This window comes from Megachile rotundata, chromosome 9 (assembly GCF_050947335.1).
Source record: "Megachile rotundata isolate GNS110a chromosome 9, iyMegRotu1, whole genome shotgun sequence".
Lineage (NCBI taxonomy): Eukaryota > Metazoa > Arthropoda > Insecta > Hymenoptera > Megachilidae > Megachile > Megachile rotundata.
The window spans coordinates 16,479,052-16,507,015 of record NC_134991.1 but is presented as its reverse complement, the minus strand read 5'-3'; the positions used below and the strand labels follow the sequence as shown (position 1 = coordinate 16,507,015).

Below are 27,964 nucleotides of genomic sequence, written 5' to 3'. Positions count from 1 at the left end.
ACCGTTTCCAATGACAATCATCGGCAATGTCAATTTTGTAGTAGGCAAAAACGCTCGATTCATTCGCCAGATGTCACGACGCGTTCGTCTTTTTTCACCGCGAACTCATCAAAAGTGTATTACCCGCGGTTGTTTCGAATCGTTCAATAAATTCGATGCGATCTACGTTATCGAAAAGTTGAAAAAAGATCGACATCGGCCGTGTTCGATCCTGCGTCTAGCGATTGTGGAATCGATAAAGTCGACGATATTGTGTAAGTGCGGACAAAGGCAAGTAAACGTAAGCTGTGCTGCAGAAACGAGAGATCTCGAGACAGGAGGCATCGAGCGATCGCAGACATTCGATTCGCTAGAAAGGTTTCGCGTTGCTTTGCCGCTTCTAACCTAAAAAGTTGAAATGGCAGAATCGGAGCAAGATTTTGGAGACCGTGGCGATAACGACAACGTTAAGAACGATAAACTGTTTATTCTGAAGAAATGGAACGCCGTGGCCATGTGGAGCTGGGACGTGGAGTGTGACACTTGCGCTATTTGCCGAGTTCAAGTAATGGGTGAGTGCATAATATCGTACGCGATTCATAGGTTAGAACGTTGTTTCTCGATAAGTTGTCCTCGCTTGTTTTTCTCGTGGAAAAAAGTCGAACTTATTGTTATTTGCGCAATCATGTTTACGCGAACGTCTTTTGACGTATAAACGTTCGTTCGGTCAAACCGAAGAGCGATCGCGTCGCGTGGTCGTGCATTTTGACGTATCAAGTACCGTGTGCGCACGGAAGAGTAGTACGATCGATAGTGGTGGGAGGTGTCGGAACGAGATTTAAAAGCGGGAGGGCAATTGTCGGAGCAGAAGGAAAAGGCAAAGATTAAAATATGAGTCGTGTCAAACGTTATACTTTAATAACTTACAAATTTACATACAAACTTAACGCGAGTAGTACAACTTTAAAGATATGTTCATCGAATTGTTGAGAAATTTGGCAAGCCCCTTACGGCCGAGTGGCACGCGGTACAAATGTTTGTCAGATAAATACGAACAACGCTATAAAGGTAAAAACGGTTGGACGAGCGCGTACCTATCAAAATAGGGTAAACTCGTCCAAGCTGACGTTCGAAACGAATCTCGATGGAACGCGTATTGCTCGCGATATAGTTGCCCGAGATCGTACGTTAAACCGTACTTATATAGGAATGTTTCGCGACGCTCGTTTCGTTTCGTCCTAGTACAGAGATTCGGAATGCTATCGCGACGACGAATGAATTTTCTCGTCGGAGCAACGAGAGCGGTATACAGCTCGGTTGCTAGGAAAATCGTAAAGAAAAAAGTGTGCGAGCAAAAAGACGAAAGGTGTGGCGCGTACGATTGAGATTCAAATCGACCATAACGGTCCTTATGGATTACAACGACATCGACGATCGTGTCTCTTCTAGACGCGTTCCAAACAACGGGGAAAACGATATTTCGAATAAAAGCCTACACGCACGCGTGACGTAACGGATCGCGCGTCACCACCGTACGTTATACGTCGATAATCGACGAAAACGAGATAAGGTCGGTGCATTTCGCGAATTCACGAATTCACGGATCGTTTGTTCGCGGTGTTCGTCGCTGCGTGCGTCATCTCGCCACTCGACAATTTCATCGATCGAAAAATAGACGCGCATTATTTTTATCTGCGTTTCCCAACTATAACTTACGATTTAATTCGACGACGGATGATGCAACTGTTCGTTAACGCGAATCGATATAACTACATATGTACAAATTCGATGGCCGACATAGTCACGTGCTGGAATTTGTCGTCGCGTTGGTCGAAAACCGTTCGTTCTCGACGATGACGTTATTGATTCGTTGTCGGCACCACGTATACGTGGTATGTTATTTTCTCGTAAGTACGACGCGTCACGGCGTGATCGCATCCGTGCACGCGTATGCTAACCGAATAATTTGCACTCGTCGTTTATCTTTAACCTACTCGTATACCTTTAGTAAAAGTACTAATTTGAGGTAGACCCTGTAAAACTATCGAATTAGAAAAATAACGGTTACGCGCAACGTCTAATCGACCGATCATTTCGTTGGTTACGCTCGCATCGTAACTCGTAGCATCGATCGTTGCGTCGCTCGCTACTACCTCGTTAAACGTTCGGCGATCGCGTTTCTCTCCTAACAATAAGTACGTACAAGCCGAACTAGCCAGATTCTTTTCCCTCTTCTTCGTCTCGTCCTCGCTCTCCGTCTTTATCTCGCGCGGCGATTCTCTTCCAGCGCGGAAAAGTTATTCGAAAGCGGTTTGTTCGAGCTCGGAAAAAACTAGTCCGTTTCGGGATGCTCGCGCTCCGCGTTTAAAGCGCGAAAGGGAGCATGTAGAAAACTGAGTTACCGCGTACTACTATTAAAAGGGTAAGAGAAAGCGCGCCAGACAATAGGGACAGAGAGAGAGAGATAAGATCGAAGCAGAGAGCGATCGCGTTCGAATTCCGAGTTTGTGGGAAAAAGAAAGGAAGAGATAAAGAAAGAGAAAAAGAATCGATCCGGAAGACGATTTTGATCGTCTCGAGTCGCTCGTTCTTATCGGTAGGAAGAAGGAACTATACGAATCGTTCGTTTCGTAAGGCGATCGGACACGATTTCCTAGGGAACGAACGGATTGATTGGCTAGCTATCGATAGAAGAGGAAGAAGACCCGTTAACAGCCCATGGGCATAGGTTTCATGTTCGCGACTGCGCTCATTCTTCTCACCGGTCCGGTGAATCTCTTTTCGATCTCCTCGAGAGATCTGCCGCGCGTTTCCGGCACGCAAGCGATCACGAAGATGAATCCGATCAAGACGATCGTGCCGAACAGCCAGAACGCTCCGTGTGCCCCCATCAGCCACACCATGTCCTCGTAGGTTTTCGTCACGACGAACGTGCACGTCCAGTTGAACGCTGTCGCGACGCTGGCGGCGGAGCCGCGAATCTTCACAGGTAATATCTCGCCCATCATCAGCCACGGGATCGGACCGAATCCCAACGAGAAGCCGATCACGTAAACGATCAGGCTCATCAGCGGTATCCAACCGTACGCCGAGACGTCCGAACCCAATTCTTTCACGTAGAAGAACGTGCCGAACGTGAACAACGTTATGCACATCGACACAGCGCTTACGTACAACAACATCTTTCTACCCAGCTTGTCTATCACGGCTGCCGCCACGAATGTCGAGATGAAGTTTACTATGCCCACGATGATGGTGGAGAGATTCTCGTCGATGCTGCTTCCTGCGTCCTGTAAACGATTCGACGATTAACCACCTTGTCTTTCGCTGCTCGACGCGGGACCGACAATTCGGGAACTGGAGGCGTACCTTAAAGATCTGGACGGTATAGAAAATGACCGCGTTGATACCCGACAACTGTTGGAAGAACATTAGACCGAGAGAAATGAGAAGCGGCTTTAGATGATTTCTCTTGAAGAGTTCCATGAACGCGCCCTGCGACACGTTTCGTTCGCTCTCGACGTGCAACTTCTCGACGGCCGTCAGTTCGTCGGTGATGTCGGTTTCCTTGCCACGCAGCCACTGCAACGCCTTTCGCGCCTTCTTCGTTTTACCTTTCGATATGTACCACCTCGGGGTTTCGGGGATCGTGAACATCAGTATCATGAACGGTATCGGTAAACTTGCACCGAGTAACGCGAGATTTCTCCAATCCAGGTACATTCCGGCCACGAAGCAGATCAAGATTCCTAGACGGAGCAACGAGAAAGCAAATGTGAGCGATTCGTCGATCGATTTAACCGGATCGACTCGTCGAGCAGAAAAGAAAAAAAAACAGAAGCAAACTCTTACCTGTGTTACCGAATGCGGTCGGTAACAAACCGAGGGTGCCTCGTACCTCGGCTTGTATCGTTTCACCGAGGTAGACCGGCAACGAGAGCGAAGCGATGCCGACACAGAAACCACAGAGAGCTCGACCGACCAGGATCATCGCGACATTGGACGCCAACGCGATCAGTAGCCAAGCTGTAACGAATCAATGCAGCTCTCGTTAGTCGATATCGCGGCAATTAGATCGTAAACGCGAGCGTAAACTCACCCGTGATAAACGGCAGAGCCGTACCCAGGATCGTGTTTCTTCTGCCGAGATATTCGATACACGGGCCTCCGAAGATACCGCCGAATAACGCGCTCAACGGCATGATCGAGCCAATCCACATACCCTGGAACGGAAACGTAGTTGAGCGAAATCTCGCTTATACGCGCAAATCGATGACGATTTCGTGGCCGGTCGTTACGGATCGATCGCGCGAATAGCCTTCGAATATAAATAAACGGAAAAAAAAGAAAGGAAATGCTGAGAAAGGAAGGAAATCGTTAAGGTGCGCGGCCGCGACAGGTTCCGCGGAGGGACGAAAAGAGGTGAGCGGCATCGGAGAAGGGAGAACGAGGAAGGAAGGAAGGGGCGAGGGGAAAGGGTATCGATTAACGCGGAAACAGCCAGGAAGAATCGGTAGTCCGATCGATACGCGACCGAACCTCGACGCGCCTCCGCGTCGAACGTCGAAGGTTGCGTTCGACTCGATCGAAACGACCAATCGCGACTCGTGATCGTCGAGGCTGGACCAGCCAATGACTAGCGAGAATGAAGGCGCGGGATCGTGATCGAAAGACGGCATTACGAGCGGAATACAAAGGCTTTACCCTATTGACGCACTCGAGGTTAAACTTTCAATCAAGCGTTGACCTCTTTCGATTCCCATCGTCGATTCTTGATAGCGCGTAACTGGGATTCGGTCGTCGAGAACGTCGATCGAAAAATCGATAGGTACCGCGGATCGATCCGAAGCAAAGAGTCCGGCGACAAACAGCGAGCTTCCTGTTTCCGTTATCGAACACGCGACGATGCTCCGCGTCGCGTCATGGAGAAGAAGCTAGCGTAAGTGGTCGCGTAATCGCGGCACGTTTTAGAAAACAAACGTGCGTTGTCTTGCACGCTTGGCCTTCGTTCGTACTTCGGATAAGAAAAACGCAATTCGGATAACGTTGTTTCTGCTTTCGCTCGAATATTCGAGATGACGAGAATCGATTCCGTTCGAGAGGCACGTTTGTTTTCAAACAATAACGCGCGTCACGGGCCGACGATTCCCGACGCGGTGGTCGCGTCGCGCGAATCTTTCCTTCGATAGCCGATAGACGTTTAATCGTGTTCGTTTTACTTACAATTTCCTTGGTAACTTCGAACGAGGTCGTGGCATTATTCTGCATAGAAACTAGTCCCGGCGAAGTGTAGGAACTCGAGTAACCGACCACCATGGAACCCAGCGACACCGACAAGGCAGCCAGCACCTGAAAAAAAACGATCGAAATGAACGGGACGTTAACGATCGAGGTCGAAAAAGTAACGCCGCGTTTTCGCGGTTACGCTCGCGAAACGGGCTAAACTCCTCGATGTTTACGACGAGCACGAGGATATCGCGTACACGCGATCTCTCTCGATATTCGATAGGAAAGGTCGATCGGTGGTTAGGCACGCGACGAACGCTAGACGAGGCAAAGGGAAGGAAAAAAATTCGGATAGCGGTTCGCGAACGAAATCGAACGGGAGCAGATTAATAAGCAAATTACGCAACGTATTTTTGTCGTCGATACCTGAGTGAAGGTGCATTTAGCGACTGGCGCGTTGCCCGGTAATTCGATGTTCACATGGGTATCGGCTCGCATAAGAATCTTCATGGTTACGGTCGAGATAGACGGAGATGGGAGGACAGAATGAACGCACGTCGAAGGTAGATAGTCGTTGCAAAATCGGCGAAACAATCCGGGGCTCGGGTCGACCGAGAGGCCTTCCGCGGAGGCGTCGCGAGCACTCGTATCAATGTCAGCCTATCTTACGCGAAGCGAATAAAAACGATCTTTGGATCGACTAGAAGTTAGCCGCACAATTTATCCGTCGTATCGCTCGAAACGAGCGAAACGATCGTACCGGATCGAATCGAATCGCGATACTGGGCGATACCGTAGGCGCGTTTCTGTTTTCCTCGATTGGCCGTTAACGTCTCGACGCGTTCGCGATCTCCGATCACAACCCTTTCTCGATCGCGACTGTCCTCGTCACCGTGCTCCTAGTCGTCGATCGTAGTCGTAGTTTTGGTCGCCGACGCAATGTCTCGTCGCTGTCGTCGACGTCGATCGCGTATTATGTTGACACGCTATTGGCACTCGTGGACCGACGGGTGGTTCCCTGTTTATATAGGGGAACGATGCTGGGGGGCCGCGACTATCCCTTCTTAGCTCGCCGCGAGGATCCATTGTCCGCGAATCGGATGATTATACGTATGTAAGCGTGCGTGTGTGCGCGCGCGGGGACGCTCTCGCGTACACGCGTGAACGCGTAACTCGTGCCATTCCTTCGTGACTCGCGGCACGTGGGGTTCTCTTTTAATTTCGATGGACCAGCGAAACGCGAAGAGGAAAAGGGAGCGCGTAACGTGACCCGAAAACCGCCAACAGGAGCAAGAACCCGTTTTGCGTTTCACCGAAACACGAGTTTCGCTCTCGAAACGATACGAAACACAATTTGTCCAGTTTACTCGGATCGCGCGACCGTCGAGATCTCGCGGAAGGATCAAGATAATCGACGCGAGCCTCCGATCTCTTACTCGCGACCTTCTTTCGCGTTGCGTAATCCCCTTTGCAGAAGCACGCCGCGCTGCTCTTCTTTTCCTTTCTTGCGATCGAACCAACTACGCGGTGTACCGCGACTCTTCCGTCTCGTTCCCCCGTCTTATCCGCCTCGGATCGATTTGCTTTGATTCGCTTCGATTTGCCTCGATTCCGGTTCGATTCGGTTCGCGGAAAGTTCGGCCGTCGATCGAGTTCGACAACGAGAAAGGGAAAAGAACGCGGTTCCGATCATCTGGAATTTCTGCCGGAATGTCCAAGTTCGCGAGAGGGTCGCGAGCAGTTGTCGCGATCGTTCAACGCGGTTCGGGATATCGCGTCAGCCGCACATGTACGTACAGAAAAATGAAGTTGTTGGTTATTATCAGAAGCGTGCAAGGTCGCGGTAGTCAACGGGCACAAACGTGCATGCACGCGTACGATGCATGCATTTGTCTTTTGTTTTCCGTAATTGCTCGTCTTTCGTCGCAACGCGCGGTGGAGCAAAATTACGCGCGCACCTTCTATCCTCTGGCGTTGCGCGTCTCGCGTGATCAAATCGTCGGCCAAATCGTTGATTCGAATCGCAATCGACGAATTCGCAGCATCGTGACTAGAATGAAAGGACGTCGGCGGTGCGCGCTTTTGACGGCCGCTTCGACGGAAACGATAAGAGAGAAGGAGGAACGCGAGACATTCTGGAATTTTACGAGATAAAAACGACAGGTCGCGTGGCACGAGCTTTCATAACATCGAACGTATCGTGCCGCGTCCGCGATGTTTATTCGCGTACGATCGTTTGCGCAACGCCGAATACGACTATACGCAAGGTAGATGTCGTAAACGTTAAGATCACGATGCTCTCGCGAGATTAACTCGATCGAACGGGGCGGAAAAAGCACGTCTGGCATTCGATTTGCGGTCGTTTGCGTGAAATTCCGATTCCCGTGGAAACGAACGATTCCTTTGGAACGTCCGACGCGCGGAACGCGATCGACGCACGGAATTCCTTAACGAATCTTGAAAAATTTCCCGACCTTGTTCGACGAACGTTCTCTCGGTCGACGGGCTCGATAGGCTCGTCGGCGTCGCGACCGCGATCGTTTTCGTCGTCGCGCGACGTTGACTCGAGTTTCGCGTCGAGAGTTACGATCCTACAGAGTCGAGGCAAATTGAAAAATGGTTCAAGGATACTCGGTAGCGCTATCCTTGAGATCGGTACGCGAGTAGAAACGTACGAGGTCTCCGCCGTTTTCTCGCGTTACTTTAATTCGTTGGTCGACGTAGTTCGAAAGCGCTACCGCGCGAAAACGATACTACCGACGCTCTTTCCGTTATCGGTTCCTCCGTAATCGTCTTTCGCAAAGGAAAATCTCCTTTACGCTACCGCGGAGAGTCGCTCGCGTACCACTATATTGATTTGCTCGTCGAATGGAATCGCGATCAATATTTCGCGAACGTGAACGTCGCAAAATTTGGAATAGCGTAACAAAAGTGCAGATTATTTCACACAATATCACGTCGTTTGGTCCGATTTGAGAAAAAAAGTTATCTCTTAGCGCGGTACGTGGAAACGTTTTGAAGCCACTGTAGATTCGAGCGTGTAAATAAAAAAGAGTAATTACCTGACTGGCGTAATGCATGATCGATGGTTTAGGATCCGGGAGGGGTTTCATGGTTCCACGAATTTTGCCGGTACTCGCCGATTCCTTCATCTTGATGTCCTGCGAACTCATTTTTCTTTCGTTGGCCACGACCCCCACGAACGGGGATTCGTCGTTCAACAACGGATCGAGCTGTTTGTAATCGCGATCGTGATCCTTGTCGAGGGGATCGTATACGCGAGACCCGTTCAGGGCCTTCTGGTGATTATTCCTCAGGTTCTGCGCATAATAGTGATTGGTACTAGCGTCGGCCACGTTGTTACCGGGAGGAAGCGCCTTCTTTTCCGCGATCAGAGCGGTCTGGCTGTTGAACGGGCTGACGTTCGTCGCGAGGGTCGCGTTCGACGAGCAGTCTAGGTTGATGCTCGAATTGGTCGTGGTCGACCTCGCGACCGACGGCACCTTCGTGTAATATCGTGGAAGGATGTTTCGCTCCTGAAAACAGAAAATCAACGCGTGAACCTTTCTCGATCGCGTTCGTCCTGTCGCGGAAAGTGTCGCGTTCCGCGGACGAAAAAGAACTTTTAGCGCATAGCGTGTAGGGAGGAATATATTTGGCCGATGGGATCAAGCGGACCCAAAATTCCGAGGCCCAGTTTTTCCTCGATCGTTCCAACTGTCCCGTCATTTAGCCCGTCGGCAAATATTCTTTCTCCCTAAAGTCCGAAGTTTCGAATGCGTTTGGTCCATGATATGGTAACAAACAGCGCGGCACACGATGATTCGAGAGTCGTTTTCGATGACCGAACTTACGCGATCCTCGATCGATCGTCCGCTTCGTGTCCGTGCAACCGTACAGCCTGATCCAACCAATATTTCACGATACTTCTACTAGTTTTCTTTGTCAAGCTTTTTCGTACACCTCGGTACGAATTATATAAATAATGTCCAGATACGTCAACGAAAGCACACGGTACACCGTTCTTCTAAGACGAACGAACGAACGAACGAACGAACGAACAAACGAAGAATCGATCTCGCGGAACGCGCGAAAACAGTGTCCGTACAGAATTATCGACTATCTTGAGGGGATGAAACTTGGATCCGGAGTATTTATACTAGTTTCGTTTACCGATAATGGCGCGAAGCAAAATAATACCGAACAAAAGAAAGAGAAGGAAGAACGCAGCGATTATCGTAACGCACCAATGACGAAAAGCGAGGGACGAGAAGCCAGCGTGATTCTTAGACGTTAATCAGATGACTTTTACCCTGCTCGTCGATAACCCGCGTTGAACTTCATGACCAAACCGTGTGTCTTTTTACTTTTGGCGAATATGACGCCCGCGGCTCGGTCGAGTCGCGCACGTACACAAAATGCCGCGTGCCGCAGTGTCCTGGCCCTCCCCCGAAACGATCATTCCTCCGACTATCCGAATCGACCGAATTTTTCGCGCATCGATTATCACGTTAGACGCTCATGTTCGATCACGCGCACGCTGTTTTTCCGTGCTGTTCGTCCGACGCTTTTAACTTTAACGCGATTCTCCCTTTTCTTTATTTCTATTATCCACCCCCTCTCCATAGTTCGTCTATTTATCGATTTCCGTTGAAAATTGAAAACGAAAGCGCAATTTCGGGTCAGCCTAGATTTGCAAATAATCGCTTTCCTATCGCGTTGGCGAATAATCGCGATTGTCTTTATGCACACGGTCGAATCTGTCGCGTCGCATAAGTTTCATAAAAGTTTTCCATTTTCAACGGGTACGCGATCCTCCGATACGCGGTCAGTTTTACTTCGATAGATCGCGGCGGTTTCGATTTCGTGAATTATACGGTAATTTTCGTGCTGTTTCGTACCATCGTTCCGGTTGTTCGATTTCGTACGCGATCGATTCTTATCTCGACTTTCTTCCGTGTTTTCGTCGCTCGACCACCGTATTCGGCGTCGTTTATTTTTCGTGGCCATTTTCGCTAGACTCCGTGTCGCGATCACGCCGTCGAGATCCGAGTAATCGGCTGCTGATTAGTTTTCGTCATCGTCCAGAGGCCGTTTGCATTTCGGGGTCAAGCGTCCCGTTGTTTACGCGTGCTATCTTTTTGTTTGGGCGGCACCGATATCGTTCGTTTTCCTCGATATCCGATTGTCCTCGATACATTGCCGAAGATTCTCGGTGGCGAGGTCGTGGCGTACTCCACGCATCTTCGTTCGTCGTATCCTCTAAAGAAGAAGAACAAGAAGAAGGAAGGTATTTTTTTCCATTTGACAAATATCGGTGAGTGGCGAGCCGCCCAATCTTTCCAGCAGTCGGCTCCAGAAAACCGTACGTTGCGCATTCCTGGAACTTGCGAAGAGTTCTTCTCGACGTCGGTGAACCGTGGCGCTATCTAACGCGAGCGTTTTGCACCGACCAAACACGGAGAATCGAGTTCCGTATCGGATTCGCGGTGTGTCGCGCGTGTCGCCTACGCGATCAAAGAATACGCGATTCTGTTATCGTTCGAGTTAATTTATCCCGTAAGAATATCTTCGTCGGCATTTCGGCGACGGCATCGCATCTGGAAAGAACCGCACCGTTCCGATTCTCGAAATCGCTGAATCTCGTGTTTCAGACGTTGCATCGCGAATAAAGTACGATAACCGGGACGGGGCGGTAACGAACGAATCCGAGTTTCGGAAAACGATTCAACGAAATTACGTAAGCCTTCGTTGAACGCGTTCTCGAAATTAGATTTGCCATTACGTTTCCAGAACGCGCTACTCGCGCGCTCACCATATATATTTTTAACGTCCGTTCTCGTAGTCTGGACCGTTCGACGAACGCTATTTTCGTTTCGAACGTCGGTAAAAAAAAAACATCGTCGCCGATATTAGCTCTTCCTTTTCGGGTACAAACTTTTCTCCTGTCTTTCCGCGTCGTTCGAAAAATAAAAGAGAAAACTACGCAAGGCGCGGTCGTCGGAAAGAAAAATTGCACGTTCTGGCGAAACGTTGGTCGAAATTGAAACGCGTGCGAAAATCGATCCGAATATCTTGCAAACGCAGCAAAGAATTGCGTCATTCGCAGCTACCGTGAAACGCGCGAAACGAATCCGTGATCGTAGCACGGGCCGTAAGAAGCAAACATGTTCGATTAAAATCCCACTGTTTTAACTTTATAATTCGCGGTATTCGCTCCAGTTTCCGATACAGCTCCAATTTCATTTTTATCGCGACTATTTAATAGAGTTAATTTTGTTCGAGCGCGAATTACGCGATCAGAATTATTCGGTCTCGGTTGTTTTTCCGACCAGCTTCGAAAGCGGAACCTACGATCGATTAGATTCCGAGAAATATTTCATAGGCGCTGGAATCGATCTTGGCCTGACCGTGAATTCGTTGCAAGAGCGAAGTTTAGCGGTACGCGTCGTAAAAACGAAGCTGCGCTGTTTTTGCTTCCTTGCTGGTTGACCAGTACCGCGCATCAATTTGTTCGAAGCGGTGAAAAACGCTCGAGCGAGTCCATGATGTGCGAAACTCCTCTATCATGTACCATGTCCGTAGATGTGTCTAGCTCGCGAAGCGCAGAAATCGAACTCGAAAGTAATCCTCGATCGAAAAGTGAGAAAACGGAACGAGAAATATAAAGACGAATCGTACGTTTCTCCAAATATTCGACGAAGGTCATCGTACGTTATTTATCATACAAAATGAAAATGAAAGCGAAACAGAAAAAGAGAGAGACAAACAAACATAAAGAAAGCTACGATCAGGGACATCGATCGTCAAGGATAGGTAATGGTTATCCGTGCGTGCGTACTTGCGAATGCGTGAGCGTTGCGCGGTTGATTTACGTAGAGAAGAAATGAAAAAAAGAAACGAAAGAAGGATCGTATATTTGAGAAAAAAGCGCCACGTAGCGCGAAGGAAATCCTGTCGAACTTTCTGGCGTCGCACAGCGACGCGCGTTCCGTTGCTTTCTCGATTCGACGCTTTCTCGCTCGAAAACCAGAGGCTGGGTATCTCCTCGAAGCGACGAATCTTCGATGCGCCTCACGCTCGAACGATCTCCGATAGGAGATCCGTCTTCGGAACACGCCATAAAGAAGAAACTAAGCACGCGCGTTTTTACTCGGTTCGAGACAGTAGTTCGAAACGATTGCGGTAAACATAAAGCAATAGTGACGTACCAGCGGCGTAGACACTCGTTGCTGACGAAGCATTTTAGCGCTGCGTCCGTGACAATTAACGTAGAAATAAGTCGACTGCAATGCCCACATCTTGCTGGCCGAAATATATATTATGGTAGGAAAAGCGACATAGCGGGGAGTACCAGATAGAGTCGGTAATCTTCGATATCTAGCCTGTCACTATTCGCGATATACGACTCTTTCCCGGCGTTATCAACGCGTTTAAGCCGTTTGGCGTCTTACCTATTCTTCCCTATTTCTGCCCCGTTTCTCGCCGTTTCGCGGCAGTGTCATCGCCGACGCGATTCACCGCATCCGTTCGCCGCAAGGATAATTACTTCCGAATCTCGTTACTCGTTTGCGCATCGAGCAGTTTCTTTCCGAATCTAATCGCGCCGTTTCGTCCCGAAAATTCTTCGCAATCGGTGGTTCTCGTTTCTCTCTTTCATACCCAAACCGTATCGTCGCTCGTTATCGTGCCCTTTGTCCGCCGCGAACGATTCTTTGTCCCGTTTACGAGTCGATACGCGTTGCTTGTTTAACAAATAGAGCATGAACAACAAACGCTGAATCCCGCGATCGATGTACGTACGAAGTTACGAAAAAACGTTTCGTTTATCCGGCCGCGTGCGAGCACCGTGACCGGAACGAGCGCGTGCGATGATAAAACGGTGATAGGTTTCTAGAACGAACGCGCTGTTGTTTTTCGTTCTCGATCAAACGGAGAACACGGTATTTTCGCCGAATCGATTCGAAACAGCGAACGAGCTAGTCAACGAACTTCGTCGCGAAAACGGCCGGCGAGTTGCTCGAAATAGTAATCGCGCCCAGTTATTTAACCGGGGCGCGCTTTGCTATTCGAAACGGGTTCTTCTCGTGCGACGTCTATTACGAATGCCGGCTTCTATCGGTGTTGTATCTCCCGGGACGAATATGAAACGAATTATGCGGCGAAAAAATAAATGAAACGAAAACAAGAGTTATCAAGAACGACGAGTGTGAATGGTATGGAAGAAGCAGGTCCGAAAATACTTAGAAACTAATGACAACGGTTAAAAAATACCATTTATTGAAAATTTTCTTCTTGCATTACAAAATTTATACCATCTTTCGATACACGTCGGTCGACGATTCTGGTGAACGACGAGTCCTAAAAATCCAAACTTCGAAATTATTCGCATTTCTTCAAATTCGTACGTGAACGGTGACGACGGTCCATTTTACGAATCGCGTTCCAAAAATTAATCGGCGCGACGACGCGAACTTCTCGATTGTTCGACCCGAACGCTCGCGAGTATCGTTGAAACAGTTTCGGTTCGATCCAAAAAAAAAAGAAAGAAAAAAAAACAGACGAGTAATTTACGAAAGATACTTAGTTTGAAACGAAACAAATCGTGTTTGAATTCGAACCACGTTTTCGCGCATGGCTCTACCCTGGCGGTCGATAATTTCCGAACGAAAGGAAACGTACTATTCCGAAGTTAACGCGACGACGCGAGTGTGATATTGCGCCGAATTCGAACGAGAAAAGTACGCGTACAAAAGATAAATGTCTCGTCGTACGTCCGGAAAAAACTCCGCCGACGTCGTGGACTCGTTTATAGATTTCCGTGAGAACAAAACGGTGCGTGCTGATGGATAGAAAAGCGGAAAAGCAAACGATAGTGGATAGCAGCGTTTCAGGAGCGTCGAGACGAACGACGGTGAAGAGATAGTTTAGTCGGCGGAGGGGCAGAGTGTCAAAAAAGAGAAGGGAGCAGGAATAAAGATAGCTGCGAAGCGAAGAAGAAAGAGAAGCGAGACGAGAAAACGAGAGGTCGGAAGGACGATAAATTCCACGCACGTAGACGATAAAATTAGACGAAAGGAAAGAACGAAAAGAGGATTCTGACCTAGAAGGAAAAGGGAAAGGACCAGGAATGTACACACGTAATAGAAATATTTGAACGCGGGAAAGGTGGACGTGTAAAAGATGAGATTTAACGTCATGGTCGCAGCATGGAAATGACGACGACGCACGATATTTTTGGACAATATCGAACAAGAAAAGTTTGGATAAATAGGGAAACGCATCGTGACGGAGCGCGTCGTTATTGTTGCCGTTGACGACCACGACGACAATGATAATGACACTGGGCACCGGTATGGATATCGACACCGGTACCGGCGGTATCTGCAGCGCCAACGACCGTCAGTGACAGCGCCGGCGAACACGCGTAGTGGAACTTTCCAGAAGCTCGAGAGGAGCGAGAGAGCGAGGTGGTGAGAGTACAAATTGTGGAAAGAAACGTGCAAGGAACAAAGAAAGAGCGGTCTCGAAGAGAAAGACAGAACGAAGAAGGAACACGGTTATCTTGGCAGGCGAAAAGAAGCCGGCGGAGAACAGCTGGTTTGTCGATTACGAGCGATCGTATGCGCGTTACGTGAGATTAGCGTGGTCTTACCTTCGATTTTGGAAAAGGCACTAGGAACAGCGGCCATGGCTGCATCATCCGTCTTCTCTGGGAATTGGACATTTTGTCGGAATGCCTCGAAATGTTTATCTCGTTAAGTTGATTTCGTCGATCAATCGTGAGGCAAAACCGCGCCGAAACGAATCGAATCTGCCTGTCAGCCGGATTCTTGATATCCGTCAACGACTTTCTTCTATCCGATCTTTAGATCGATCCTCCACTATTCGACAGGAAAATTCCGTTAATGCTTTGTCGTACCAAGTGTTTCGTGTTATCGTGATAAACGGTGTGGCTTGAGCGTAAATCGAATCGTTGTCTCCGATGTCTCGATGCGTACGACTTCTATCGATTGAGGCGAGCCACGCGGTCTATTTTTCGAACAGCTCGAACGTGTTGTGCGAGTTTTCTTTTCTCCGGCTTGCTTTTCCGACGTATCTACACGCGACCACCCTCTCGCGTGACTCGACGGAGAATGATCAGAGAACCTAAACGATGCCACGTGAACAATCCACCACTACTGAAACGGTACCAATGACGCCACCGCTACCCTTCTGTTGCTATTCGTACAATGTCGTGGGATGCCGCGCGTGCTGTGTGCCGTTCTCTATATGCCGTGTTATCTGCTGTTTGCTCGTTCGTTAGTCTTGCTTCGTTCTCGTGCACGTTGCGTCTACGCGTCGATTTTTGCTTTGCGCCTGTACAGAGTGAACGAACGTGTATGGTGTGTAACACGATTTTTCTTCTCTTCTTCAATAGTTATCGGCTTCGATGCTCTGGATCGTCGAACGCCGATGCAGCGTTAATTCCTTTTAAACCACGTGATCCTTGTTTCTTTTCAATTTATTTTCTATGTTTTCGTTGTGTTGCGTTGATAACTCGTGACGCACGAAAGCTTAGGCCGTTTAAAGCGTAAGTAAAATGCACTTTTACGCGTGTTTGGAACTTTGCTAATCAGATCGGGGGGTTTGTCTCTTTTATATAGAGTCCGGTGTGGTCGGTCGTAAGCGCCGCCTTCTTTCCTGGGGCGCGCGCCGTTGGTGGGGCCCCGCTTGGTCTCGTTTCACCTCACCTCGCCTTACTACGACCCGTTTCGCATCGTTTCACCGCGCTCCTCCTCGCCAACCCCTGTGTCGTGTCGTGTCGTTTCGTCTTGTCTCGTCCTGTCCCGTCCCGTCTCGTCCCGTACGTCCCGTCCATCCACCTCGCGTCGCGGAGCCACGCGTTATTCTGCGGCTTCTCACGCAAATTTATCAGATTGAAAACGCAAAAGAACGTTTCTGCCACGAGTTGTCACAACCCGTTCTTTCGATTCTCGATTTCCTAATTTTAATCGATTTATCGAACGAACGAACTTTGTACTCCTTCCGGTTAACTTTCTCTTTATTTCCGTCTCTATGAGTAACGCGTGGGTTATCATCGACGAAACGTGAAAATCTGATCCACTAACGAGCGAGTAGCAGGAAACGAAATCGCGATGTTGCGTTTCTCCAACGATTCGACCGCGACGCCGATATCCTCTGGGCTTTTCACGGAAGGTTCCAGTCGTTCGACCTCGTTCGGTCGCGACCGTATACAGTCGCCCTCGATCCTGCCTGCGCGCACGTACACCTATCTTGCATCTCCGCCTCTAATTCTTCATTTTTTACCTTTACCTTTACCTTTACCTTTACCTTTACCTTTACCTTTACCTTTACCTTCACCTTTACCTTTACCTTTACCTTCACCTTTACCTTTACCTTCACCTTTACCTTTTTTTTTCCTCGCCAAGCAGTTGCGTTCGAATGTCGAATTAAATGTCTTCTAGTTTTTGCAGTAGCTCGTTTTTTATGCGCAATGTTGGTCACGCGACAAGTAGAAAAGAAACGGTGTTCAACACGCTCTTCTGACATGACGGTTCATTCCTCGTCTCATATGATTTTTGCTGTTTTTCGAATGGTCAACTCCGTATCTATTGATATTTACAGTTATAGATAATGCCCATTGAAGGCAAAAAAAAATTGATACAAATACAGGTTTAAAAATATTGAAAAGAAAAAAACAGAAACGTTAACCAGTTTTGTTTGCGTCACCTGTGTTTTCATTACTTTCCGCAGAGCGTTTTTTCATCTTGTTTTTATTCGATGCAAATTCGTTTTGTTCATACGCTCTGCCAGCGAAAGAACATCGTTTACATTAAAACGCGGTATAGTTTGGATCATCGAAAACGAGAGCTCTCCGAACAGCGTCGAAAGGACGGACCAAAGTTCTAGATGCGCGACGTGTTCTACTCGTTGGGTTCGAAACGATTCCATTCGAAGAATTCGTATGGGTTTATCAAGATGACGTGCAACGGTACGCCCAGAGAGATTGCTTATTCATCTGTCTCCTCTCTGATTATTACGAGTGATTCAAATCGACTATAATTCTCCGTATATCATCGAAATGAAGCAACGTCGCATCGTGAAAATCGCTCTCGTATTCAACACGCGGTGATTTTGAACGAGTGACGCCTAAACGTAAACGTAATTTTTCCAACGCAATACATGCAACCTTGGTAACATCGTTAAAAACACTATGTGTTTTCTTTGCATCTTTAATCGCTTTCGTTAACGACTACCGATGTTTATTTGATGCGACACGATGCGCTTGAATGTTTGCAAATACGTAACCTATGATCGTTAATGCTGTAACGTCACCACACAACGCCATTCACCATACTTAGGGTCGTGATTCGCGTCATGTTTAGTCGTCCAAAAATATCGAAAACTGGCAGGAGGCGGAGGGAATTTCAAAGGAATTGCGCGCGCGATCGTGTTTGGTATCGAAGGAAAGCGTGGTCAGAGAAAAAAGTTTTATTTTTATTTCGCCGACCGAAACAGACGTATTAAATATTAGAGAATTTGTTTGCCATGACGCGTAACGTTCGTGTTAATGGATTGATTGCTTTCTCTCTTCCCTGTTTCTCCAGCGGTCAGAGTTCCTCGGCAATTGTCGCATATCGTTACATCACGGAACACGGTCAACTCGTTGATCGATAGGGGTTAATCGATGAAGCAAATCGTTGATATCGAATCGAAGGAAAAATACCTGGTAATTTCGATGCTCAAACTTCATGGCTTTCATCCGCGATGACGAAAAAGGAAAACGTGAAAGAGCGCGGCGAGAGAAAACGGTCGAGCAGTCGCATGCTCTCGCCGGCGCTTTTCTTTGTAGTAACGCGTTCTAAATCATGTTAAACGCAAATGCGTGACAAAACGCTATCACGAGCAATTGAATAGCGTACGAGACGTCGTTGACGACGATGGCGCGCAAGCCGGTTTAAATGTCGCGTCGCCAGCGTAACACCGTTTTCTTCCGTTCGACAAAATCCACCGTCGAATAAATAATCGATACTTCTCGGAGCATTTATTTCTCGTTAGGTACTGTCAGTTTCGTTTTCCGTTGTTGCTTAACGAATCGATCGCGACGAGCCATTCGATCGGTACTTCTTCGTCGCGGAGTCAAGATATCGATGAGGGCGTGTTCCTCGAACGTTCGAGAAGCCTTTGGAGAATCGAAATGATCGATACACAGACTATACGGAGGCGTATTCCGATAACCATCGCAATCCCATCACCGTTAACACCGTGTCTAAAACCGGTGTACGTTATCGCGAACCATCCGTTCGATAAATTATTTTCTCGAACCGCTTCCGAGCGTAATTACTCGTTCGCGTATTCGAATCCGTTTCTAATTCGGTTGCATCGATAAATTACAGACTCGGAAAGTTACCGCCGTTTTCGCACGATTGCTCGCGATTTGCATAGATTAGCTCTTCGATGAAAACACGCGTATGACCGGCCGTCTGACACAGAATGGATCAGATGGATGTTACGTTTCAAGGAGAATAAAGAAAATCGTTGTACGCTTGAATCTTACGAATCATCGCGCACGAAATCTCCGCCTGACCGAGAGGAATAAGAATGGAAACCAACGCTGAAGAATGATCTGGAACAACGATGCGGTAGTATATCTGACTTACGACTTTCGACTCACGACGCACGACTTACGCGTTACGATCATCTATACATGTAACCACATACTATTCCGCGACGAGTTGACTCGTTTGTCAGAGTTAATTGGCCCGATGCCCAGTTGGTTCGCGTAAGACTCGAGGGCACGGTTGACACGTTTGCCCGGATCCCCCGGTGCGGGTCAACGAGAAGCAACCCTCGAGAACCGTCGTTAACAATTAATCGGTCTCGATCGTCGTTTTATCGGAACTGACGTGTTCGTCGAATCGATGCTATTATTCTGTTACGACGATCTCCTGATCTCCGATCAGTTCATTTTTTATGATTTCTAAATCGTATCGAATAACTAGTGATCATATCTAACAAAGTAGGTGTAATACGTTCGGTAGATAAGGCGATGGAATTTTACCGAGATACGTGTACTCGGAACACCCGATATAGCAGAAATTAACCGAAACAACGTCGATACCGACCGAGCCGATGATTTCTTTGATTTTTCGTATCAAAGGTATCTCGAACCATATATTTTATCTTTTTTATATGTGCAGAAAGCGATCGATTCTTTCGATTTTATCGCGTTTGAAAAACTCCAAATCTATCGACGGGGTCGTTATCTCGTAAAAGTGTTTGAATTAATCGCGTTTTCATTTTCAGACGCGTGTCTTCGATGCCAAGCAGAAAGTAAAAAGGACGACGGCCGACAGGATTGCGTGGTCGTCTGGGGAGAATGCAATCATTCGTTCCACTACTGTTGCATGTCCCTTTGGGTGAAGCAGAACAATCGTTGCCCATTGTGTCAACAAGAATGGTCCATTCAACGAATGGGGAAATAACCGAAACGTGGAAGCGGAACTTTACCAACGCCGCCGCCTCTACATTTACGATTACTTTTATTCCTTTTTTTTTCTGATTCCTTCTTCTCATCCGTCATTTATGCTTTTACGCGATTCCTAATGCTTTCAAATATTTTTTGAATTGTTCGGTGTGTTTAGCTGGCCGCGGTAAATATCGTCCGCCAACATACCACTCCGCTTTAAATTCAACCTCGAGTTTGAAGCGCGAATTTCTTTTTCGATCTAGCATAGTAACAAACGTTATAATGTATCGCAATGATTTGTGTTAGCATTATAAATTGCGCGCTCTTACCGTATAATCCTGAAGCGCAAAGTGCATTTTCGCGTGTACTATCGCGCGATCGCGAGATTGCGTGATCTCAATGGACGTCGAGCCGTTTTTTTGTCCGAAAGAATTACATTACAGATAAAGTAGAATTTTTGATAAATAAGGAAATGAAAATTTGCGTTTATCTGCCAGCGTACTTTGGATCATATTGATCAATTAAACAACGTAATGTGACACACGACGATTCGCTCGGTTACATCGAATGCGCTGTAACAGTAGTTCTTTGAAATGGTTGCGTCACCTATGTAGAACGCTGGTATCACGAATTTGAAAATTTCACCATTTTCGTCAAAATTCGCTGCTTATCGTTTTCGATCTTCGAACAAAGCGTAATCGGTACAATGTTTTATCTTCAATCTGGTACAATCGCTATGCGGTACTATGCGCTATGGTGTAATCGCGATCCAAACGCTCGAAGGTCGCTCCTTTCTTCTCCTCGTCCCTCTTTGCTCCTTCCTTCGTGTCAGCGCCATCTGCCCTCTCTTTCTTTCTCTCGGTCGTTTCTTCCTTTTTCTCGTTTTCTCATTTTCCCCTCTTTGCTTCGCCCGACAACAGTCTCCGCGTTTGATCGTTGCCTGGCGTTACGTGTCGTCACGAACGTGGAGGCTCGTCTGGAGGCTCGACCAATCGAACGAGAGAAGGGTATAACAGCGCCTATATTTATGACCTCGCGGTTGCTACCACTTCTTGTATCTCCTTTTTTTCTCTCCTTCTCTACGTTCTATCTTTCTGCTATGTCGCTATCTTCCTCCGTTCTCGCTCTTTCTTCGTCCCTCGACTCTGTACGAAACGCCCGTATACACTGTTATATGTACTATATACCGAACACTGTATACGCTTAGCGATACCTCCTTTCCCCTTGGTCCTACCATCGTGCATATTTCTTCCTCCTTTCCTTTTTTTCTTTCTCGCTTTCTTTTACTATTTCATTTTTTATAACTTCTAGTGATGAAAATTTGTATAACAAAAAAAATATAAATAAACTTTATTGATATCCAAACGATGCGTGAGTTCGAAACGAAACTTCTAGTCGTTTAAGTACGTTCAAATTTCATGTCATATTTTTGTGCGATTCGATATTGTTGTTTCTTTTGTATAACTTAAAAATTTGCCCCTTCCGAACGAAGAACTAAAAATAATTTCGGTTAAATTTGTTTCACAGAAGTCGTTCATTGGATGAATGTGTTCCTTGTTATTTAAAGTGATTTTTAGCCGGTGTTAATTTCGGAGCTAATCTTTTACGTGACCAATACTAAACGAGCGGAAACGACGAAGCAAAATTTTCCATTGGCGATACAGAGAACGTTTTAGAGCGTTTCTCTGTTATTAGATGATGAAAGGCACACGAAACGGTGGGGATCGAGTTAAATAAAGATAACTATTGAAAGTAACAGCGTTTCATCGATTTAATACCGCGATTATTAGGAATTTTCGGTGAAATCTGTTATTACACACGTGTTGCAGTTCATCGTATCTCGACACACATACGCGTGTACGTACATCGTAATGTACACGGAGAAACGAAAACAGTTAGGTATCGATATGGAGTGACGTAATGGCACGCGAATTTGTCCGTCATGCTTCTCTGGAAAGGCGAACACACCAGCCGTCGAGGTCAATCCGAGTCGAGCCCCCGTGAAACTCCATTTCATTGGTTCTTTTTCTGTAATAGACTATGTGAAGTAAATATAGATTAATAAAACTGTAGATTATCTGTAACTTGTTCTATACAAGTGCCATTTATTCGATGCATATTCCATATCAGATAATCGTACCCCTTTCTAATCTCTATAGAAATGTTTTGTTTCTCTATATGATGCAATCAGAGTGATGCCACGTACGCACATATTTTCAGAATGAAATTTATTATGCCAGCCACGTAGTCGCATACCGAGACGCACGTATGTTCTCTTGACGTAAATTCCAATATGTAATCTTTTTTACTTTTCAATGTTTTGTGTAGGATTTTGAAAGTAACTAAATTTAGTTTCGTTTTATGTAAGGTTATAAGTTTTTTTACGAAAACATAGCATTATAGAAATAGCATTCGATGCGACAAAGAATTCCGTGTATGTACGTATTATTCAAGAAAAATTCTTAGTGTTTCTACGAACAGGTATAAATGTTTCAAAGGTGAATCAGGCGATAAAATTTTTTGCTGATGTAATTAATGAAAATGTATCGCTGAAATCGATTGAGAAACATCAACGGCGCCACTGACGAAGCGCAACAGGGGCATGATATGAACGAAGATCGTTTCGGTAAAACGGAGGCTCGACGCGGTTCACCAATCAGATGGCGGTATTTTAAAATGCCTTTCTTTCCTATCCTACATTCACTATGTAAGTTACCGGGTTTATATCAGCGCCTCTCGCGATTAACAGCTAAGACGAATCGATTTTACATTTATACCCGACGGTCGATATCGATCTTTTACATTCTTAAAATTTAAGTGTATCTTACTTGCAAATTATCAAATTAGATGTTATGTTCAATGTCACGTGTTACAACGTTCAATCGAACACACAAAGATAACGAACGTCATTACACGTGACATAACGTTCATAATTTGGACTTGGCACGAAATTATTGCTAAAACCTTTGTCCTCGTGTAATCTCTGAAGAAAAAGTATCGGTCAATTAACATTATCATTTTACCGTTTTGTCAAGTAAAAAAAAAAGTTATTAACGAAATGCATCTTTGAAATTCCGCCCATTTATTATCCTTTCATCGTATTAAAGAATTTTTGTTTTCCATTTTTTTAACATTTGAACGATTGCTATGCATAAATAATTATGTTTAAAAGCAAATTATTCGCCATTGTATATTTAAATGCTGTCCGAAAATCTCTTTTAATTCTATGTCAACACACATATATCAGTGAAAACGTACCGGATTTAAATATAGACGAAGTCGTTGACTCAATGGACGCAAGACGATATGTTTCGATACCTTAAACTATGTAAAAACAATCGTGAAAGTAACGCATAGATTCTTAGAAAAAATTGAAACGTATCGTTAAGGCGATATACGATTTGTACGATTGATGGTTTAATACATTTAATATTTTATGTGATCTACAAACGTGCGATACTGTAGAAAAAAAAGCTATTATCCGCCATGTATTTTAGTTGTATGCAAATTTTAAAAGCTATTTAAACGATTACTCGCGTATAATAAATTTCAACTCTAATATTCTGCAATTACTTATCGTAAAACGGAAAGTGATAGACTTCGCTTTTTCTTTTATTGTATCTTACGCGGTACTTTTGTACAAATGTATTATCGGTGTAATAAATTATCGGGAATAAATTTTTCTCTTTTATTCTACGTTCTGACGTTTCATTTTGCCAAGTCATTTAATCCTTCTCCTCGAAACCTGATTAATGTGGATGACTTGTTTTATTATTATATCGGATAAACGTTATTTTACTATGTTCGTTACTTAATTATATGGCAAAGCACTTCAAAACATTTTATTTTGCACATAAATAGAAGTACGATGATTTGATGAATTTTGTTGCTTAAACAGTTTACGAATGGCAGGTATGCGTAGCTACGTGATTCGCGTCATATCACGAAAATTTGTATACATACATCTTATCCGCACAACGATATTCAATATCTACATTTTGTAAATAATTATCATTTATATATGTATAAATCGTTTGCCTGATCGATTACTTTTGTCCGTACTGTACTTTGAACTTTTCTTCGATCAAGATAAATGGCATTGGATCTCAATGTGAGTAATCTTAAAATATTTTAATAATACGACTACAGCCCGAAACTTTTCGTTAATTATTATGTAAAACGCTTAAACTCGTAAGTCTGTGAACTAGCGCAGTTAAAATAACAACTTCAACTTCGAACTTTTAACAACTTCGTACCAAGTTCTATGTTTTTAACGCTAATTTGAGTTTATCGTACGTTCAATCTTCAAATATCTCTTCATTGACGGCACTAGATAAAAAATACTGAATTAAACACGCTCGAAGAGAGATTCAATACTTGTCAAATAATTTGAACCACTTCGTCACAATTCGTTAGTATGATAACGTGCACCAAATGTTACATATAATTATTAATTTGTTTAAAATTAGTAATCGTACAAAATCAATTTAGGCATTGTACTCTCATTAGACACTAATTATTTCTGTCTTTTGGTGCTCGAAGTCGCGTCACACGCTATCTGAATTAAATATGACTATTCGATCGTTACCTTAAGTACACGCGTAATAGCAGCGTTTACGAGTATATTTTTATTCGATCGATCAGTTAAATCACTTCATTGTTTCAATTGACGCCCAACAAAATTTTCGTCAAATATTCATCTCGTAAATAACTTCACAGATAACGAACAGCAAAGTCGATATTTAAATAACGAACTTAAACTTATAATGGAAAACGGGAAACGATGCTAATTACGAAGGCACTTGAGCGTACAATATTTTGTTAAATAATTCGATATAAAAAATATCTTCTATAACGATAATGCTTATCTCAGTAGATAAGGCATTTTATAAGTTGACGATCTAACGCCTCTAAGTTAAGGCCGCGGTGGAATGTAAGTTTGTCTAGCGACTAAAGGCCATTTAAATCTTTCTAAGTCGTATCTACTTTTAAAGTTTAACGCCTAATAACAAATTAAAAACGATCGTAGACACGATTACTTTTGTAACCAATGTCCGTGTTAATTCTTTGCATCGATTCGTCAGCAATTCGTATGCCTGGATCCTCTCATCAATGGAATTAGAATACTTGGACTCTGAGCCTGCCTGAGGAACGGATGTTGTAATAATTCTGTTGCGGTGGCTCTTTGCGCTGGATCTCGAACGAGCATTCTCTCGAGAAAGCCTTGAAGGCGTGGACTGACCTGTACGATAACAATAAACATTAGTAATATGTTTCTTTTTATATGGCTGAATTTTTATGAACCGTTATTTGTAGTTTACTTTGTGAGAATTTTTCAGTTTTGGCGGGGGCATATCTCTTATACGTCGCATAGCTTGTAAAGGAGGTTCGTTAAAAAACGGTGGCTCCCCATCGACCATCTCGATAATCATAATACCTAGCGACCAAATATCTACTTCGGGTCCATATGGTAACCTAACACGAGAAACGTATATGTATACCTCGAATAAAAATTTGACAACGAAATAGTTTGGTAAATGAGTAGAAATTGTATTACCTAGAAATAACTTCAGGGCTCATCCAATATGGTGTGCCAACTAGAGATTTTCGCCTCGGTAATTCTTGCGAAACTTGAGCGCAAAAACCAAAATCGGATAACTTTACCCTCCCATCAGCCGTGAGTAATATAGAGTCAGATTTAATATCCCTATGAATAACTCCTTGAGAATGTAAATATGCAAGTGGCTTTAAACACTGAGAACACACCGTAGCTATCTGACTTTCATCCATACGAGAATGCGTTACGATGTCCGTGAGAGCTCCACCTTCGAGATATTCCATCACGACCCATAGTTCATCGTCTACCAAAAAACTGTCGTACATTTCAACGATATTCGGATGATGATAATCTCTCATAATAACTACTTCGTTGAAAAGCAGTTCTCGTCTCTGCTGTTTTCTTAAATCCATTTTTTTTACCGCTACTTGCCGATTGGTATTTCTTTCAGTTGCTATACATACTGTTCCAGTACTACCTTCGCCGATTTTAAGAAAGTTTTCCAAATTTTCTCTTGGATCGCCTCTACTTACCTACGATTTAAATGTCGAAACAACAGCTTTTAAATATGCACCATATTCTTTTTATATTCATTGAGAATCTTCTTTTTTCTCTACTTACCACCATCTGCAAAGCCGCTCGAAATTGTTCATGAGTAAGCCTTTGTTCCGCTGTTTGTTTGTTTGATGTATTCGAACTTGAACTAACTGCTAAATTTCCTGAGGATAAAGCACTTTTCATATTTTGATTTTGATCCGGAGTCGAACTACTTCCGGACGATGGTATATTAGGCTTTGATAAATTATGCATCGATTGAGATGTTTCAATAGGTTTTTTCATATGAGATTGCAAAATGGTTGAATTTTCTGGTGTACCATACACTTGCGAATACTTGTTGACATTGTGTGAACTTAGTTGACTCAATGGACGTTGCGAAGCAATAGATCCTACAGGCGATATTTTCGGTTGCAACTTATGCAAAAGGGCATTTTGAGTTATCTGTTGGTCCCTCGAAGATGGCTCAATATTTGAAACCTGCACAAAAAGAAGAAACAATGTTTATCATTAAAAATGGAATGAATAAACATTAATTACCTGAATATTTCCATTGTATTGGCCAGAAACTGTAGTCACTTGTGTATTTGATCTATGAAATTCAGAATCTGTGAGCTGAGGAGTACTTGGACTTTGCGTAGGACACTGCAAAGTTGTGATAGGACTCAAATTTTGAAAATTTAAAGATAAATTGGGAGCATTTGATCCAGAATGTGTTAAATTTGGAGAGGATTGCATATTTGGATTAAGATTTTGAAGATTGGGAATCATATTTTGTGTATGAGGATTTAATCCACCTACAACATTGGAGGAGTTTTGTCTCAACTTATCAAGGTAGTTATGTTGTTTTCCAAAATTAGAATATCCTTGTATTTGATTAGCATTGGACGGAATTTCTTGGCCTTCTGGTACGGATGGTGGCAAATTACTGTTGTGTCTATAAAAATGTAAATAAAAATACAATAAAGCACTAAACATATTTAACTTTGTACTAATTTCACAAGTGAAAATAAATAACCTGTAATCTCTCCTGAGTCGGGGTGGACTTGAAGATCTAAGAGAATTAGATCTTGCTACGGTACTGGTTTTAGGTAATCCATTTTCAGTATTTTTATCTCCGATAGGGGTCCTTCCTTTAGGATCATTATGACCTCGAACAATAGTTTTCAAGTCTAGAATCTCTGTAGGTGTAATTTCGCTTGGATCTACAAGAGGTAATGGTCTGTTTGTAGACTTCAAAATTTGATTGTTTCCCACTATAGAAGCCCATTGTAGCGGTAAGCCAATGAATTTTCCTTCTCGTTTGTCAAATCCTGTATGTACACGATGTTCAAAATTTGTTGGGGTTGATATTTGTGGTTTCTTTTTCTTCTTAGTAAACATTGCCTTTTCTGTAACAAATAAAATTAAGTTACTTCAAGAATTAGTATCAAATATGATGTTAATTCCAACATGCACATACACTTAGACATATGTATAATCATAAAAAATATGTAGTTACTTGTTTCAAATGAGAAGGACGATTATAAGAAAAAATACATTCGAATCTGTCATTTCTTTTTTTCTAAAAAGTTTATTTTCCAAAAATTAATTTTGATACATTAACGAATACAAGATCTCAAAGCTTATTAACAATAACCAATTTCAATATAAAACAAATTTAGAATATGTGTTTTTGCCCAAAATTCAAGGAAAATAATACAGACGAAAGAGAAGCCAAATGACAGCAACGCCTACCAATACGTAATGCGACCGCCTTAAAAGTGATCTCTTTAAACAGTTGGTTAAATCTTCCAGTGCTTGTTGTTTTTCGTTAACGTTGAAACGTTTCAAAAAATACCAAAACTGAAATAACGTCGGAACATAAAATTGTCGAGTTATTAAAATAGGTAAATACGGCATTTAGAGTTTCGACAGGTCGTTCACACACCGGCGCTCCGCGCGGAGAGCTTACGAATCTTACCTGGCATTTGGCTCGTGACAATTTACTTAAATGTGCGTGAGGTAGCACCTGCACCGAGATTACCACGAAGAACGTAACGCACAGGAAACTGTGTCGAGAGAAAGCGATTGCCGATCGCGATTCGAAAAGAAAATGTACACTGATTTACGATCAGCATAATTTACACGCGTTATACAAATATGCTGTTTCTCCTGGATAAGAATCTTTTGAA

The 27,964-nt window shown here is 44.5% G+C and overlaps 3 protein-coding genes across 10 annotated transcripts; 1 reads left to right on the top strand and 2 right to left on the bottom strand.

The window, feature by feature from the left end:
* Window positions 1-107: 107 nt before the first annotated feature.
* Window positions 108-21,043, top strand: LOC105663928 (Regulator of cullins 2). Its single transcript, XM_012296125.2, has 2 exons — window positions 108-551; window positions 19,516-21,043. Exons 1-2 carry the CDS (start codon window positions 398-400, stop codon window positions 19,692-19,694), a joined length of 333 nt encoding a protein of 110 aa, XP_012151515.1. The 5' UTR covers window positions 108-397; the 3' UTR covers window positions 19,695-21,043.
* On the bottom strand, window positions 876-12,521 carry Tret1 (trehalose transporter 1). Of its 2 annotated transcripts, XM_076535767.1 has the most exons (7): window positions 12,417-12,521; window positions 8,268-8,741; window positions 5,203-5,328; window positions 4,079-4,202; window positions 3,832-4,005; window positions 3,349-3,728; window positions 876-3,269 (listed from the first exon to the last, which is right to left on the bottom strand). In XM_076535767.1, exons 1-7 carry the CDS (start codon window positions 12,504-12,506, stop codon window positions 2,688-2,690), a joined length of 1,950 nt encoding a protein of 649 aa, XP_076391882.1. In that variant the 5' UTR covers window positions 12,507-12,521; the 3' UTR covers window positions 876-2,687. The 2 variants fall into 2 exon arrangements, with proteins under 2 accessions (XP_076391882.1, XP_076391883.1); XM_076535768.1 differs by lacking the exons at window positions 8,268-8,741; window positions 12,417-12,521 and adding an exon at window positions 5,632-6,223.
* mbt (serine/threonine-protein kinase PAK mbt) lies at window positions 13,464-27,964 on the bottom strand. 7 transcript variants are annotated; one of them, XM_003707983.3, is made up of 8 exons: window positions 27,754-27,964; window positions 26,809-27,181; window positions 26,331-26,727; window positions 25,857-26,270; window positions 25,236-25,768; window positions 25,000-25,153; window positions 14,861-24,920; window positions 13,464-13,566 (listed from the first exon to the last, which is right to left on the bottom strand). In XM_003707983.3, the coding sequence occupies exons 1-7, from the start codon at window positions 27,758-27,760 to the stop codon at window positions 24,759-24,761; spliced, it is 2,040 nt and encodes a 679-aa protein (XP_003708031.2). In that variant the 5' UTR covers window positions 27,761-27,964; the 3' UTR covers window positions 13,464-13,566; window positions 14,861-24,758. The 7 variants fall into 7 exon arrangements, with proteins under 7 accessions (XP_003708031.2, XP_012151517.1, XP_076391877.1 ...); XM_012296127.2 differs by lacking the exon at window positions 27,754-27,964 and adding an exon at window positions 27,528-27,669; XM_076535762.1 differs by lacking the exon at window positions 27,754-27,964 and adding an exon at window positions 27,292-27,360.